This window comes from Carcharodon carcharias, chromosome 6 (genome assembly GCF_017639515.1).
Source record: "Carcharodon carcharias isolate sCarCar2 chromosome 6, sCarCar2.pri, whole genome shotgun sequence".
Lineage (NCBI taxonomy): Eukaryota > Metazoa > Chordata > Chondrichthyes > Lamniformes > Lamnidae > Carcharodon > Carcharodon carcharias.
Genome location: NC_054472.1, coordinates 170275280 through 170293328, shown reverse-complemented (window position 1 = coordinate 170293328; position 18049 = coordinate 170275280). Strand labels below are relative to the sequence as shown.

At 41.3% G+C, this 18049-nt stretch overlaps 1 protein-coding gene across 10 annotated transcripts in view; it reads right to left on the bottom strand.

Annotated features, from left to right (window-relative positions):
- Nucleotides 1–18049, bottom strand: part of LOC121279045 (receptor-type tyrosine-protein phosphatase mu-like) — an 873720-nt gene that overhangs the window by 250753 nt on the left and 604918 nt on the right. For 5 of the 10 annotated variants that reach the window (XM_041189846.1, XM_041189847.1, XM_041189849.1 and 2 more), the window contains one exon: nt 11542–11571. The exons of the other annotated variants lie outside the window; for them this stretch is intronic. In XM_041189846.1, the coding sequence (XP_041045780.1) occupies nt 11542–11571 (30 nt within the window). The remainder of the gene's footprint in view (nt 1–11541; nt 11572–18049) is intronic. 10 annotated transcript variants of the gene reach the window in all.

Below are 18049 nucleotides of genomic sequence, written 5' to 3'. Positions count from 1 at the left end.
TTATGGACAGGAAACATTCAAACACCTCTGACGAGAAGTGTACCACCTGCTATATTGGGAAAGGACAAACAAGAGGTGTCCTTTACACATATCTGAAACAGGCAATTTGAGTTTGCAAATTAAGGGGCATAATGCCTGCTTCTTGACCTTGCTGTAACTTTTACTTTTCTCTGAGATAGCTAGTGCCAAAGCTGGTTACCTTCAAGAAAACCAACTTCACACAACACATGAGTAAACAAAGTACTTACCATAATCACTGTCATTCCTGGTCGCAAGGTCTCCAACCTCTCCCTCACAACCCTGACCCCCAGGACCCCTCCAGTCATCTCCACACTCGGGTCCAAACGTCATACACCTCTATCTCCTTTCGGAGCCACCGACAGAACTCCTGAGGCCTGTAACCTTCCTAGCTGATCCCCAACAATGCTCCTGATCTCAATATCCAATTCCCCATCGAACCTTGATCACAGAATCCGAGGCCCACCCCTTCCCTCCTTCAGACCCCCATGATCCAATCGGATCACTTACTTGGAAATTGGAGCAGTCAGCTGTTCGGGCTCCAACCGCAGCACCATCCATATTTTGATGAGGTCTGAGGTGAAAGCCAGAATCTCCTCGGGCCTCCCCATTTGAATACGGACTGTTAGCACTGTGCACTGGCCTGCACGGGGGTGGGGGGGGGTGGTGGGGGGTTGAGATGTTGCTGGTAAAGCAAAAGTTTTGACTTGAGCCCAGGCAGCTGGCTGAGGCCTGCGGCAGAGTGCAAATCTGGCAGGTAAGACTGCCCAGATCTCAGGTGGGAACAGGGGGTGAGCCCCCCGTGTTTTTCCCCTCCCTTCAACCCTTTCCACTCTGACCCCCGATCCTCTTTGCACACCTTGCCAGAGGCAGGTGATGAAACCCCCATCAGCCTCCACTTACCTTGCATCAGCTTCGACAATGAACTTTGCTGGGTGCTGGATACAGTCCCAGCAGCGTCCACCTCTCCTGGTTGCGCTGCCGGAATCAAAAAACTGCCGGCCATCCGATTGGCCAGCAGCTCTTGGTGGTGAGAACTCCTCCCGAGATCAGGGCAGAAGCCTTGCCTCAAGGTAAGTAATGTCCCAACGGACGTTAAATCACTGTGTGGTTACGGGACTGGGCGGAAGTGGACATTATGCCTGCTTCCACAAATGCCCACGGGACCTGCATGCTGGATATAAAACCCAGCCCCATATTGCTGCCTGTGGGAGCTTGCTGTGTGTAAATTGACTGCTGCCCTACCTACATCACAACAATGACAACAGTTGAAAAAGTACTTCATTGGCTGTTAAGGGACAAGCGGAAGTTGTGAAAGATGACATATAGCCTTTCTTCCTTAAAGCCCACCTCTTCAACCAATTGCCGCTGTCCTGATATCGCTTTATGTTGCTCAGTGTCAAACTATATTTAATAATGCTCCTGTGAAACAGTTTTGGATGTTTTACTATGTTAACAGTCTTCTTCATTAGAAAGTGTCCAGATAATATCCTGCCCCATTACCTGCAAAATGCCAAAATCCTCTAGCTTTCTCAATGGGCTATCTATAACTGTGCTAGCTCCTTGGCCTTTGTGGTGCTGAATCCACACACAAAACAAAATGGCTGGTCTGCTATTTGCCCATAAATGAGGCCTGAGCCTCAAAATGATCCTTGTCTTACAGTAGCAATAATACAGGAATTCTACCCTTTGCTCGCTGATTGTACACCTCAAGTTAAAATTGGCCCTTGTATGACCTGTCACCTTTTCAGTCAAAGGTTCCATGTTGACAGTGTTGGCGAATTTTTCCATTTTAATTATGTCCACATTTGACGCTTGTAATGGGATTTTCCCATTAATATGACAGCCCGTGATTCCATAGTTCCTATCTTTGCCACGAGATGGTGCATTTATCAACCTTGGGCTCACAACTATAATTTTCCCCTCAGTAGCTATAATTTTGATTTCAAAGATACAGGGTTAGAAAAGTATCAAACATCAAGAATTACATATATCACAATAAAATTACCAACTATATTAAAATTGTAAGTTTCTGCTTGTGTCTGTTGTCACTTCATTGGTTCCACTGAAGCCTCTGAGGTTGTGGGATTGTTGAATTTTAGAATGTTACAGCACATGAGGAGGCCATTCAGCCTATCATGCTGATAAAAGCAAAATACTGCGGATGCTGGAAATCTGAAATAAAAAAAAATGCTGGAAAAACTAGCAGGTTATGGCAGTGTCAGTGAGGAGATAAGATGCAGGAGCAGAAGTAGGCCATTTGGCCCACCAAGTCTGCTCCACCATTCAATGAGATCATGGCTGATCTGATAATCCTCAACTCCACTTTCTTGCCTTTTCCCCATAACCCTTGACTCCCTTACTGGATTAAAAATCTGTCTATCTCAGCCTTGAATATACTTAACAACCCAGCCTCTACAGCCCTCTACAGTAAAGAATTCCACATATTGACTACCCTCTGAGAGAAGAAATTCTTCCTCATCTGTTTTAAATGGGCGCCCACTTACTCTGAGATTATGCCCTCTGGTCCTAGACTCTTTCACAAGGGGAAATAACCTCTCAGCATCTACCCTGCCAAGCCCCCTAAGAATCTTATATGTTTCAATAAAGTTGCCCCTCATTCTTCTAAACTCCAATGAGTGCAGGCCCAACTGACTCAACCTCTCCTCATAAGAAAATCTCTCCATCCCTGAGATCAAACTAGTGAACCTTCTCTGGACTGCCTCTAATGCCAATATGTCTTTCCTTAGATAAGCGAATCAAGACTGTTCACAGAATTCAAGTCCAACTTGTGCCTTGTATAGTTTTAGCAAGACTTCCCTATTTTTATACTCCATTCCCTTTGAAATAAAGGCCAACATTCCATTTACCTTACCTATTACCTGTTGAACTTGTATGTTAGCTTTTTGGGATTCATGCACAAGGACTCCCAAATCCCTCTGTGCTGCAGCCTTCGTCAGTCCTTCTCCATTTAAATAATATTCAGCTCCTCTATTCTTCTTCCCAAAGTGCAGAACCTCACACTTCCCCACATTATATTCCATCTGCTACCTTTTTGCCCACTCACTTAACCTGTCTATATCCCTCTGTAGTCTCTTTGTGTCATCCTCACCACTTGCCTTCCCATCTATTTTTGAGTCATCCGCAAACTTGTCGATAGTACATTCATTTCCCTCATCCAAGTCATTGATATACATTGTAAATAATTGTAGCCCCAGCACTGATCCCTGTGGCACTTCACTAGTTACAGGTTGCCATTCTGAAAATGCCCTCTGTATCCCAACTCTCTGTCTTCTATTAGTTAGCCAGTCCTCTATCTATGCTTAAATATTACCCTCAGCTCTTATCTTATTAACTAGCCTTATGTGCAGTACATTATCGAATGGCTTTTGGAAATCCAAATATATTACGTCCACTAGTACCCCTTTCTCTACCCTGCTTGTTACCTCCTCAAGGAATTCTAATAAATTTGTCAGACATGATTTCCCCTTCATGAAGCCATGCTGACTCTGCTTGATTAGATTATGCATTTCTAAATGCTACGCTATTATATCCTTTATAATAGATTCTAACATTTTTCCAATGACAGATGTTAAGCTAACTATAGTTACCTATTTTATGTCTTCCTCCCTTTTTGAATAAGAGTGTTACATTGGCAGTTTTCCAATTCTCTGGGGCTTTTCCAGAATATAAGGACTCTTGGAAGATTACTACCAGTGCATCTGCAGTTATTTCTTTTAATATTCTAGGATGCAACCCACCAGGTCCAGGGGACTTATTGGCCTTTAGCCTAATTAGTTTCTCTTGTTCTTTTTCTCTAGTGATAGTTGTTGCATTTATTTCCTCCCCTGCCTTTTGCCCCTTGATTATTTAGTATTTTTGGAATGCTATTAGTACTTTCTACGGTGAAGACTGAAGCAAAGTAATTATTCAATTCTTGTGCCATTTCCTGGTTCCCCATTATTATTTCCCCAGCCTCATTCTCTAGGGGGCCTATGTTCATTTTGGCCTCTCTCTTGCTTTTTATATAATTAAAGAAGCTTTTACTGACTGTTTTTATATTACTTGCTAGTTTACTCTCAAAGTTTATTTTCTCATTGTATGCTTTTACTTTCAATTTGATGCTATCCTTAACTTCCTTGGTTAACCATGGTTGGGTTATTCCCTTCCTAGAATTCTTCTTCCGCACTGTGATATATCTTTGTTGTAAGTCATGAGCTATTTTCTTAAACACCTGCCATTGTTCGTCAACCATCTTTTCTACTAAACTCCTTTCCTAGTTCACTCCAATCAACTCTGCCCTCATTCCATTGTAATTACCCTTATTTAAATTTAGCACAGGTGTTTTTGAACTAAGTTTCTGACTTGCAAACTGAATGCTAAGTGCCACCATAATATGGTCACTGTTTCCAAGGGATCTTTTACTCTGAGATCATTTATTAAACCTACCTCAATACACATTATTAGATCCAAAATAGCCTGATCCTCAGTTGGATCCACAACAAATTGTTCTAGGAAACTGTCCCACATAAACTCTATGAATTCTTGCTCGTGGCTACCTCTACCAATTTGATTTTCTCAATCTACATGGATTATAGTAACCCATGATTAATGTGCTGCCTTTTTTACATGCCCTCAATATTTCCTGATTTATTCCCTGTCTAACAGCATAGCTGCTGTTAGGGGGCCTATAGAATATGCCCACGAGTGTCTTCTTCCCCTTGTTATTGCTTACCTCCACCCATATGGATTCTATATCTTTCAATCCAAGATCATTTCTTGCTATCGTATTTTTTCCATCTGGTGTTAACAAAACTACCCCACCACCCTTTCCTTCCTGCTCGTCCTGTCGAAAAGTCACGTAGCCTTAAATATTTCGTTCACAGCTTTGATCTCCTTGTAACCATATAAGATCATACCCATTAATCTCTATTTGTGCCATTAATTCAATTATTTTGTTCCGAATACTATGTGCATTTAAGTAAAGAACCATTTAGTGTTTTTTCTCCCATTGACTCTATTTGCTGCATTTTTTTTATGTTTGTACACTCTGTCCCTTCCTGTGACAATCTGGATATCATTACCTAAGCAGCTGCCCTGCAATGCTGCCATATCCTTTTGCTTTATAAGCCTATGTATCCCCTCTTCAGAACCTTCAGATGCTGCCAGGCCTGCTGAGTTTTTCCAGTATTTTCTGTATTTATTTCAGCCTATCCTGTGGTGTTGGCTCATTGAAAGAGTTCCAATTAGTCCTACTCCCCTGCTCTTTCCCCAAAGGCTTATAAATATTTCCACTTCAAAAGATAGAGTTTCCACTTTGCCAGCTGCAAAATCCCTCATGGGTCAGCATTGTATTGAAGCATAGTTTTTATTTTCAAATGCTATAAAAGTATTCCTATTCAACAGCGGTTGTAAGAATATGGACATATTTTCAATGGTAACTTGAAGTTGTTTGGCTAATGCAGTGAAAATGAGTTTATCATTTAGAGAAAGCATTTTAAATCCATGTCATACCACTATGTGAGTAACCTGATGTTAAATTATGGAAATTGACTTTTAACAAGTATAAAAATCTATTTTCTAGTTATATTGAGGTAAAGTAGTCAGTTTCTTAGTCATTTTTTAAAAAAATACAATATTTAAAACCTTTTAAAACATGTCTAGTGGTGTCCTTGCACCTGAAAGATCAGGTTAATTTTTAGAGGCTCCTTAGCTGGGCTGTAAATGAGCACAATTAGTGGAAAATCCTAATGAGAGCATAAGATCATCGGAAATAGGAGCAGGCTATTCAGCCCCTCAAGTCTGCTTTGTCATTCAATAAGATCATGGCCGATCATCAACCTAAACTCCACTTTCCTGCCCTATCCCCATCTACCTTGATTCACTTAGGATACTGATAATCGCACTCTTTACAACTGAGCATCCGCAGCTCTCCTGGGGTGGAGCATTTCAAATGTTAATTAAAACTCTCTGAGTGAAGAACTCCTTTGAGTGGGTGGGGCCTTGCTTCTAATGCAATGTTTTTAAAGCTAGCACAAATGGTCACAGAATTGCAAATTGCATTGATGTAGTTTGTGCTTAAAATTCAAGATTGTTTGTGCCATTTATGCCAATTTTGGGTGAATTGCAATGAGAAAACCTTCACAATGGAGCAGAAACTGCAGGCCCAAGTATTAATTAATTCCCTTTTGAAAGTACTTGCTGGATCTGCTTCCACAATGTGTCAGGCAGTGCACTCCACATCATAACAACTCACTTTGTAAAACAAAAATTCCTCAGGTTGCCTCTGGTTCTTCCGGCAATTACCTTAAATCTTCATTCTCTGGTTATTGAACCCTTTGCCACTGGGAACACCTCTATTTACTCCATCAGTGCAGTCTTAAAATAAGGGTTAAGCTCCTCATTAACATCTGGCGGGAGCCCAACACCTATTTTAGGTAGGCATTCTGGATGCCTGCAAACCCACCGTTACCCATATGGTTGTATCTGTAATGCAGTTACAGATGGGACAGAGGATGTTGCACCCATGAAATTAATTATTTTTGCCCTCACTGCTGGAAAATGGGTGCAACAAGGCCTTATATATCAAAAAGATATTAAGCTTTTGAACGCTAATATCACCAATAAAATCTAAGCTACTATCCGTTATTTGGTTAATAAAAACCATCAAAGAAGCATTGTCCTGTTCACATTAATCGTTGGTAACTATGTGATGTTTTAAAGGGTTGTTGTTGGAAGTACTTTGAACCTGGCCAATAAAAATGTATTAATCACACTTGCTCCATCTGGAAAATATGTTAGGAACATTAGAAAGGAAGAACCAAGGAGCTATTTAAAATAATGATTGTGCACTGTTAAACTGAGATGCTGAGGGCAGGTCACAGGATGTTTAATTTGAAGGTTTTGAGATTAGACCATATTGGCATTTTGACCTTCTAACCTCTGTTTCAAACAACATGTCTTGAATCAGAATCCCAGGGTGCTTCATGTTTCAAATAGCAGTGATATCCGGAGCACAATTGCATTAAGTTCAGGTTTAACCACCATAGTTAAGGAAAGATCTGAGGGTCCATGAGTGCTTGCACAGTGGGGTTACCTGAATGGTTCATAGGATGAAGGAATTTAGCTATAAGGTTAGGTTGGAGAAGTTAGGGTTGTTCTCCTTGGAGCAAAGGAGGTGGGGGGAGATCGTAGATCTGACAGAAGTGTACAAGATTATTACAGGTTTAGATATGATAGACAAAGAACAGCTGTTCCCAATAGCTGATGGACAAAGAATTAGGAGAGGCAGATATAAGATTTTGGGCAAGACACATGTGGGGATGTGAGGAAGAATTTGTTTTGACCTGGATCTTGTAGCCCATGAGAACACAATGCCATATGGGGACTAACAGGAATATGACTAGACCCTGCTTGCTTTTCCATTTCTGTCCTCTGAACAATAGCCCTTCCAGAGACATAAAGTCGTGATGTCACAGAAGGAAGTCACTGAGCCCATCAAGACCATGCCGGCTCTCTGAATAGCAATCCAGGTATTTCCATTCCCCTGCTCTATCCGCACAGCCATGCAAGTTCATTTTCCTTAAGTGCATATCCAATTCCCTTTTGAAATCATTCATCGTCTCCGCGGATGACATAATAACTGTATGACTCTATAAGTACTATTGTTCAGAGGATAGAGATGGAAATGGAAGCAGGAGTAAGTAGTACTCCAGTCAGTCCCCTATTGGAATTGTGTTGAATAGAGAAGTACCAAGCAGAGTCAATGAGGTCTTGCAAGAAGGAGAAGCGAAAATTAGAGGGCAACTACTGGCAGCCAGCTATAAATAGGATTGATAAGGTGATATTCTAATTCAAATCAAGCATCGCTTTCAACACAGTGAAAAAAACATGCAAGTGATGCAGCTTTGATCATTAAACAAATAGGGAGAAAAAGTACATCAATAAATGGAACATAGGAACAGAGGCAGGGCATCATCACCTCGAACCTATTCCCCATTCAATTAAATCATAGCTGATCTATATCTGAACCCCATCTACCCACCTTGGTTCAGTAGCCCTTAATACACTTGCCTAACAATGTTCAGCACCATTCATGGCACTCAATACTGAAGCAATCCATGTCCATATGCAGCAAGACCTGCCTGGACAATATTGAGGCTTGGGTTGGTAAGTGGCAAGTAACATTCACGCCACACAAATGTCAGGCAATGACCATCTTAAACAAGAGAGAATCCAACCATCTCCCTTTGTCATTCAATGGAATTACCATCGCGGAATCCCCCACTATCAACATCCCGTGGGGTTACCACTGACAGAAACTGAACTGGACCGGCTATACTGTAGCTACAAGAGCAGATCAGGGGCTAGGAATCCTGTGGTGGGTAACTCACCTGACTCCCCAAAGCCTGTTCACCATCTACAAGGCACAAGTCAGGAGTGTGATGGAATACTCCCCACTAACCTGGATGATTGCAGCTCCCACAACACTTAAGAAACTTGACACCATCCAGGACAAAGCAGCCTGCTTTTTTGACATCCCATTCACCACCTTCTACATTCACTCCCTCCACCACTGATGCACTGTGGCAGCAGTGTGTACCATCTACATGATGCACTACAGTAACTCACCAAGGCTCCTTAGACAGCACCTTCCAAACCCACGACCGCAACCACCTAGAAGAACAAGATCCTTGGGGACACCACCACCTGGAAGTTCCCCTCCAAGCTACTCACTATCCTGACTTGGAAATATACCACCATTTCTTCACTGTCGCTGGGTCAAAATCCTGGAACTCCCTTCCCAACAGCACTGTGGGTGTTCCTACAACATGGGGGCTGTAGCAGAGCAGTTCCAGAAGGCAGCTCACCACCACTTTCTGAAGGACAATCAAGGATGGGCAATAAATGCTGGTCTAGCCGGTGATGCCAGCATTCCATAAACATACAAAGAAAAGGCTATCAATCTCAACTTTGAAATTATCAGTTGACCTAGTTTCACATTTTGGGGGAGTGAGTTGCAGATTTCCACAAGTCTTTGTGTGAAGAAGTGCTTCCTGACATCATCCCATCCAGCTCTCATTTTAAGGTCCCCTTGTTCCAGCCCCACCAGAGGAAATAGTTTCTCCAAATATCCTATCAAATCCCATCATCATTCTCTATACCTCAATTAGATCACCCTTTAATCTTCTATACTCAATGGTGTGCCTTTAAATCATCACTTTTCACCTTCACAGCCTGGATGACAATCTGGTGGAGCAGATTACCTGTCCATTGAGGAACTCAATCGACTTTTAATTCATTGATTTCAATGAGATAAACTTGAGTTGGGATCTAAAAAGGGGCTGGCAATCCACTGAGCCAGGCTACCTCCCAGCTGGTGCGGTCAATCTACCTCCAGTAATTTGAAGACACCAGAGTACTACCAGTGCAGATGTTCATGCAATATTATGTTGCTTGTTTGTGAATGCAATTTATAATTTACATCATAAAATGACTCCAACCTTGACTATCAATTCAACACTCAAGCCAGTTTCAGCAGTTTCTATTTGCAGCCCGTGTCCTCACTGGTAACACTGTAAGTGACTATATTGCTGATGGGTAAAGTATTTTTGGTGAAGGTGACAGGTATTGCATGTCAAAGTGCCTTTCTATGATAAACCATGGAGATTCATTGCATTAGTTAGCAACTCACCAAGAACATAGGTAATGCAGTAAATAAAGCTTAAAATTACCTGAAGTAACCAAAACATCTTTAGTGTCTCATTCCGGTCTCTTTAATTAAAACTTATATTCAGTCTGGTCACATAAATTGACAGTGTCAATGGAGAGATTTTAGCTGCACTGAAAACTTAGCAGTTGCATGGTATATTTATTACTAACACAAATTGAAGAATCCTTCTTCAGACACCATGAAATAGACTTCGTAGTCTTGGGTATGTAACAGCAAGTCTTTATTGATAGCTCAAAGCTATGTATCTATTTACAGTACAGGTATGGAGCTGACTTCAGTTTACGTCTTCATCAACTTTGCCCATCTCTAGACTAACCCTAGCTCTGGGTCATGAGTCTTCTTACATCACTATGTGGGTGGTATTGTACTCGGTCCCACATTAACCCTTTATGTGCCACACCCAACTGCTACACAAATCACGCTCTGTAAAGCTGGGTATCTGATAATATGTCAAACATGCTGCCAGCTTTTTAAATAAAGTATTCTTTTTAATTTTCTGTCCAAAAAAAGTAACAATAAATAAACCAACAAAACGAAACTGATTGTTCGTTATCCCTGCTGAAGACAAATTAATTCCTACTGAAGGTACAGGTCATGGCAATAAAGTGGTTCCTAGGGAGCCCCATTCTATTACTAATACTTCCCATTACTACCAAAGCCTAGAGGAGTATCACCATTCACATTGGCCACTCACAGTTTGCTCACTGCTATATTTTATTTGCCTGTATGCTGGACTTGACGTTTGATTCTAAACTGACTGATAAAGCAAGAGTTTTAGTGTTATTGTTTAATTCTCTGCTTTAGCACTCCCTACTGCCCTTTTCCGATCTTAGTACCATTTTCTTAATCCTCTATATTGCACAAAGAATAACCTAAATCAGCAAGACCTATTTAATAATTCATGTTTATTGTAGTGACAGCTCAGTGAATATTTATTAAACCATTTGCAATTACTGTCCCTTCACTCCCTTGCTCAATACATCACTTTTGTGAGCATGCAGCCACATAGTGTATGGTGACAACCTCCTCATGTTCATGAAGTAAAGTTAGCACTTTTTGACATTGCTGATATGGCTAGACCATTTGTCACATGTGGAAAGACCTTCGGTTCATTGTCCTAACCTTGGGTTTTGTTTTTCCTGCTGCGCACTTCCTTTAAAGAAAAAAGTAGAGTTTCTCTTTTGTTTTTCACATTTTTTTATTTGGCTTGCACCATGATACACTTGCATGGGAGCCAATAACTCTGTGGTATCTAATCCCAAGTGTAAATCTTGACAGTAGGCTATTAGATTGTGAAGATATTGCAGCTGAGCCCCATTCTATTCTCACCCACTGTCCACTTAATCATGATCAAGTTTGGGAACATTGTGTAGTCCAGAGACACTGAAGGCAGGCAATGAAATCAGCTCCAACCAGGAATTAAACAGTGAAAGTTCCTGATTGACATGGTTTAGTTTGACAATGGAACGTTTACACTCTAAACCATAGGTGCATCTGGGTCTCTCCTTTAAAGCCATATGAATTCAATAACATTTTTAATTAATGCAACTTGTTCTGCAGAATTTGGAAAACGATTAGTCTAAAACATTCCAGGACAGTTTGTGTGTCTGATCTTAGAAGTAGGTTAAATTGGACGGTTAAAACAAATAACAGCTAGTAAATCTCGGAGGCATATTGGAATGCTTGCTAGAATTGCAGGAGCCTGAAAAAAAAACCATGAATAAAACAAATGCAGTGCGTGGAAAAGAATGGATAAAAGCATGGAGTTCATTTTCAAAGCAGTTACTTACAGGTAATAAGTGTAGGACTGAGAGCTTCTTCTGCCGGGTGGGATGGTTGAAGGATTTAGGCAGTGGAAAGGATGGAATGGAAGGAAAAGAAAAGCAAATATTAATGGATCAAAACAAAATGTAAAAATTAACTCCCTTCCTAATAAAAAAATAGCAAAAGCTGTGGTGGTTGAAGCTTAAATGAAGCTAGTGGAAACGCAGTGCATCATACATTGTGGTACATTTAATGACAGGCACAAAAGAATGATTGGAGAATCAAAGCAATATACTATATTTATTCCATTGCCCTGAACCAACTATGGGGTTTAATATCTTATGCATATCCTTGATGGTTGCATAGTGGAGGGCACAGCATTGAGTCATTGCTGCTTTTAATGGCGCTGTCTTAATTTGGATTCCTGGAGATCAATAACCCTGAGCTTCACCCAACTAAATTCATTCCCTTCTCCAAAACACAGATGTGTGAGACTCATTTTTTCAACGCAGCTTGATGGGGCACAGGAGCTGGATTTAGTGGCATAAACATCGGGAGCCAGCTCATGAATCCCAAGATTGCAGAATCTGAATTTAAACAGTGACCATAAAAGCGACTGCTGTAAAGGCATTAAAAATGACTTAATTTATTCTGCGCCTGAGATGGATGGGTTTGGGAAGTCCAATTATTTTCCGCTAAAATAGTTTGTCAATACTTGCACAAGACAGCATTAGATTATAATCCTATTTATAACAGATTTGTTTTGTCAAGAGTATTTCCAAGAAATACTGAGGTAGAAGGAATCAATATGGGAAGCTCTTTTTAAATTTATGAAACATTGAAGTGTCACTGGGTAGCAAGCAATAATGCTCATCATGGATGAAAGAGGATGTTGGTGTGATTTTGTGTTCAGTCTCTGATCTGAATGAACAAAACCAGGTCCAAGTTGTGGCACCTTCTTGAGTGGGAGGGGGGAAGCAATCACATAGAGGTAGTCTTACACTTCCTGGCAGTTGTCCTATGAGGACACAAGATGTCCAGTAACCTGAGAGCTGTCAGTGACTGGTGGAGTACAAATCCAGGTGAATTTAGTAACACAGTGATTAATTCTATCCCCAGAACAAAAGCAGATTACATCGCATGCTAAAAATCTAAAAAAAAGAAACAGAAAATGCTGGAAATATTCAACGACCTGAAAGATGAACTTTGTTTTTGCTCAGTATTTCCAACATGGGTGTGAATTTGCATAGGAGTTGCCCCAGTCATTCCCTGTGGCTTCAGTTTAAGGGTCATGCAAATGTGGGAATACAACATCAGGATAATGTTAGGAAACATTTCTTCACACAAAGGTAATCTGGTGCTCTCTCTTCAAAACGCTGTTGAGGCTGGTTGGTGGAGTGGGGTGGGGGGTGGGAGTCAATTGAAGATTTCAAAACTAACATTGATAGGTTTTTGTTAGGCGAGGATATTAAACGTTATGGGACCAAGGCAGGTAAATGGAGTTGTGACAGACATCAGCTAACTGAATGATAAAACTGCTTTGAGAGCCTGAATGGTCTACTCCCGTTTCTGTAACAATTGCAATCGTAACCCACAGTAGAATCTCTAAAAATTAGCATGGCCAATGGCATGAGAAATCCACTTATTATTTGGAAGAAATTTATGAAAAATAACCTTTATCCTGGATGTTTCACTTCCTTACTTTAATACTCATGCCACTGAACATCATGCAGAAGAAATGGAATATTACCGGCTTCTTGTGAACTTTTGTATTCTGTTGTGCATAAAGATTCTACAAATCTGAATAAGTTGCTAGGATTGAGATTATGGCTTTTATTCTATGAGTGGCTAACTCATGAACATCAAATGAATTACTGTGGTCTAGATTCTGGAACTTTTTCCTGTTCAATTTCTTGCATTTATCATTTCAGGGATAATCTTCATCTTTTACTATTATTGTCCACCATTACATTTTCATTCCACTCCCTAGCTAACAATACAAATTGGGATTTTTCCCTAATACATCTAGAGGTACAACCATGGAGCTAACACTTGACAGGGAACATTTGACACATCTACTGATAACATGGATACATGTTAGTGTAACATCACAGAGGTATAACCAGTGTCATACCAATCTGTACTGCCAGTCCATCACCTGGTTACAACTCAATTCTTATTATCCTAAATTGCTTTCTTGTCCTGTTGTAGTCAGGTTGGCGTTCAATGCTAATGAATAACAACCCAGATCACCCCAATTCAGTAATCGTTTCAGAATCAGATAGCTAGAGATACTGTGAAAACCAAATTGAAAAACGACTTCAGAATATGTTAACAACAATTCCTTGGATGTATATCTGCTAATTCCAAAAATAAAATAAGAGCTGGGAATGTACTGCTTTACTGTGCCTTTTGTTTGTCCATTATCTATAAAGAAAAACTGAAAATCTTTGACTTTTGTGCGAGGGTAGGGTGGGATAAATGTGCTCATGGGATGATTGAGTGAGCTCGGACACAAATGCAGCTTCATGATGGCCAATATTTGTACTCAAGTGACTCCATAATTAAAATAATCACAACAGCTAGGGGAGAATTTTCTCCCTGTCGGGGGCGGGGGGGTGGTTGTGTGGGAGCGGGCATGTGCACAGCCAATTGCTGCCCACGATTGGCTAGGCACTGCCATTTTATGTGGGCAGGCCAATTAAGGCCCACCCAGCATGACACGGGCCCACAAGCGCTGAGTGCTACCTGTGTGCGCGGGCAAGGGGGGTGTTGCTTGAGTTGGGGCCTGTGCTTTTTTGCGCATGTGTGCGAAAGAGTGCAGAAATCTTCCTGAGGCACAGGAAGATTAATTTAAATTTTAAAAATGTTAATAAAGGGAAAAAAAAATGTTTAGGACGTGTCCCCTCATGTGAAACTATCACATGAGCTGGGACTTGTCTATAATTTTTATTTAAAAGTTTTTCAAACCTTTAAAAACCTTCATGAAACCTTATCCGGCTGCGGATGATGTTCCATGAAAAATGAAAAGGCCACCTGGGCTCTTCACCTGCCTGCCAGCCTGAAGATTAAACGCGCAGCTCAACTTATTGTTTTAATTGATAGTTAACTGGCCTTAATAGGCCTTTGACAGTTCGGCAGGCGCTTGGCCGACTCAGGTGCCCGCCTGCCGAACTGAAAATCTGAATGATGTGTGGTGATGTCGGGACACATGCCTGACCTCACCGCGCATCATTTTATGCCTCACCGAGCCAAAGATTTTGCCCCGAATGTTGGTACTCTAGAGAGTGAGTTTGGGGAATTGATTATGGAAAACAAGGAAATGGAAGAGGCCTGTGTCCGTCTTCATTGTAGAAGACTAAAGCTTCCCAAAGATACTTGAAAATCAAGAGATGAACAGGAGGCAGGAACTTAAAACAATCACCATCACTAAGGAAAAGATGCTGGGAAGACCTTTAGACCTAAAGGCTGACAAGTCCTCAGGACCAGATGACCTGCATCCTCAGGACTTAAAAGGAGCAGCTGCAGAGATAGAAGATGCATTGGTTATAATCTTTCAAAAATTGCTCAAATTCTGGAAGGGTCCCAGCAGATTGAGAAATAGCTAATGTAACACCTTTATTCAAGATGGAAGAGGGAGACAGAAAGCAGGAAACTACAAGCCAGTTAGCCTAACACATATCATAGGGAAATTGCTAGAATTCATTATTAATGATGTTATAGCTGGACACTTAGAAAATTATAATTTGCTCAGACAGGAACAAGCAAGGTGGATAAAGGGGAACCTGTAGATTTACTGAACTTGGATTTCCAGAAAGCATTTGATAAAATGCCACAACAAAAGTTACTACACAAGATAAGATTACATGGTGTAGAGGGTAACATATTAGCATGGATAAAGGATTAGTTAGCTAACAAGAAGCAGAGAGTAAGGGAAATTGTTTTTTGGGGGTTGGCAAGCTGTAACAAATGGAGTGCCACAGGGATCAGTGCTGGGGCCTCAGTTATTTACAATCTACATCAATGACTTGGATGAAAGGGCCAAAATGTATATTAATTAAATTTGCTGATGACACTAAGATAAGTAGGAAAGTAAGTTGTCAAGGGGAGGGAGAGACTCTGTAAAGGGATATAGACAGGTTAAGTAAGTGGGCAAAAATTTGGCAGATGGAGTATAATGTGTGATAATGTGAGCTTGCCCATTTTGGCAGGAAGAATAGAAAAGCAGCATATTATTTTAATGGAGAGAAATTGCAAAATTCAGTGTTGCAGAGGGATCTGGATGTCCTGGCACATGAACCACAAAAAATAGTATGTAGGTACAGCAAGTGATTAGGGAGGCAAATGCAATGTTTATTGAAAGGGAGATGGAATATAAAAGTAGGGAAGTTTTACTGCACCTGTACAGGGCCTTGGTGTGCCCAAATCTGGAATACAGTGTACAGTTTTGGTCGCCTTATTTGAAAAAAGATATAATTGCACTTTAAAGATGTAAAAGCAGTTTACAGCAGGTTCACTTGATTCATTCCTGGGATGAGGGGCTTATCTTACGAAGAAAGATTGAACAGGCTGGACCTAGACCCATTGGAGTTTAGAAGAATGAGACGTGATCTTACTGAAACATATAAGATCCTGAGAGGACTTAATAAGGTGGATGCTATATGAAATGTGCATCCTGAGGGATGTGGGAAATCATGCAGGCACAAAGTGCCCTCAATGGCTACATCTGCAGGAAGTGCCACCAGCTGCAGAAACCTGAGCTCCTGGTTGTGAAACTTGAGCAGCGCTGGAGTCACTGTGGTGTATCCGCAAGGCTGAGGATTACATGGATAGCACAGTTAAAGAGGTGGTCACTCTGCAGTTAAGAAGTACACAGTCTGAAAGGAAATGGGTGACCAACAGAATATCTAAGAGAAACAGGCAGCTATTGCAGGAATGGCCCAAGGCTATCTCGCTCTGTATCTGTTTTTCCATTCTGGATACTGGTGAGCAAGATGGTTCCTCATTGGACTGTAGCAAGAATTAAGTTTGTGGCACCGTGGGCGGTTCAGCAGCACAGGAGGGTAGTAGAAGCGCTAAAGTGGTAGGAGATTCCATAGTTAGAGGAGCAGACAGGCATTTTTGCGGCCATAGACATGACTCCAGGATGCTTTGTTGCCTTCCTGGTGCCAGGGGCAGGGGTGTCACAAAGCAGCTGCAGGACATTCTTTGGGGGAGAGCAAGCAGCCAGAGGTCTTGGTCCACTTTAGGACCAAAAACATGGGCAGGAAAAGGGACGAGGTCCTGAAGGCATACTTTAGGGAGGAAATGGAAAAGCAGGGCCTCAAGAGCAGGAATCTCAGGATTACTCCCAGTACCATGTGCTAGTGAGCATAAGAATAGGAAGATTGAGCAGTTCAATACGTGGCTGGAGAAATGGAATAGGAGGGAGGGCTTTAGATTTCTGAGGGATTGGGATTGGTTCTGGGGCAGGTGGGACCTGTACAAGAAGGATGGATTACACCTTAACAGGACTGGCACTAATGTTCTGGCGGGGAGGTTTTCTAGTGCTGTTGGGGAGGGTTTAAACTAGATCGGCAGGGAGATGGGAACCTGAGAGGAAATTCAGAGAGAAGAGGAAAGAAACTGGCAGAGGGAAGTCGAGAAGTATTAACTGATAAGGAATATATATCAGAGTGTAGCATCAAGGTAAATAGAACATTTGGAGAGCTTGACAGAACTAGAGTAGGCTATAGTACATCATTAGATGGGGTCAGGGTAATGGGGAAAGTTGAAAAACCTAAATCAGGATTAATGTGCACATATGTGAATGCATGGAGTGTGGTTAATAAGATTGGTGAACTGCAGGCACAGATTGACAAATGGAATTATGATATCATTGCTATAGCAGAGACCTGGCTCAAAGAAGGACAGGACTGGGCATTAAATATTCCTTGGTACAAGGTATTTAAGAGAGACAGGAAAGGAAGAAAAGTGGGGGGAGTGGCAATATTGATTACAGATGGAATTACAGTTCTGGAGAGAGAGGATGTTCCAGAGGGGTCAAGGACAGAATCTCTCTGGCTAGAGGTAAGGAATGAAAAAGGTGCAATAACATTGATTGGTGTAGTACATAGACCACCAACTAGCGAAAGGGATGTGGAGAAACAAATTTGCAAAGGAATTACAGAGAGGTGCAAGAAATATAGAGCAATCATAATGGGGGACTTCAATTATCCAAATATAGACAGGATAGGAATATTGCAAAGGGACAAGAGGGGCGAGAGTTCCTGGAATGTGTTCAAGGTAATTTTCTGCAGCAATGTGTTTCCGGTCCAACGAGAGGTTAGGTACTAAAAATAAAAACAAAAAAACTGCGGATGCTGGAAATCCAAAACAAAAACAGAATTACCTGGAAAAACTCAGCAGGTCTGGCAGCATCGGCGGAGAAGAAAAGAGTTAACGTTTCGAGTCCTCATGACCCTTCGACAGAACTTGAGTTCGAGTCCAGGAAAGAGCTGAAATATAAGCTTAAACCAGCTTATATTTCAGCTC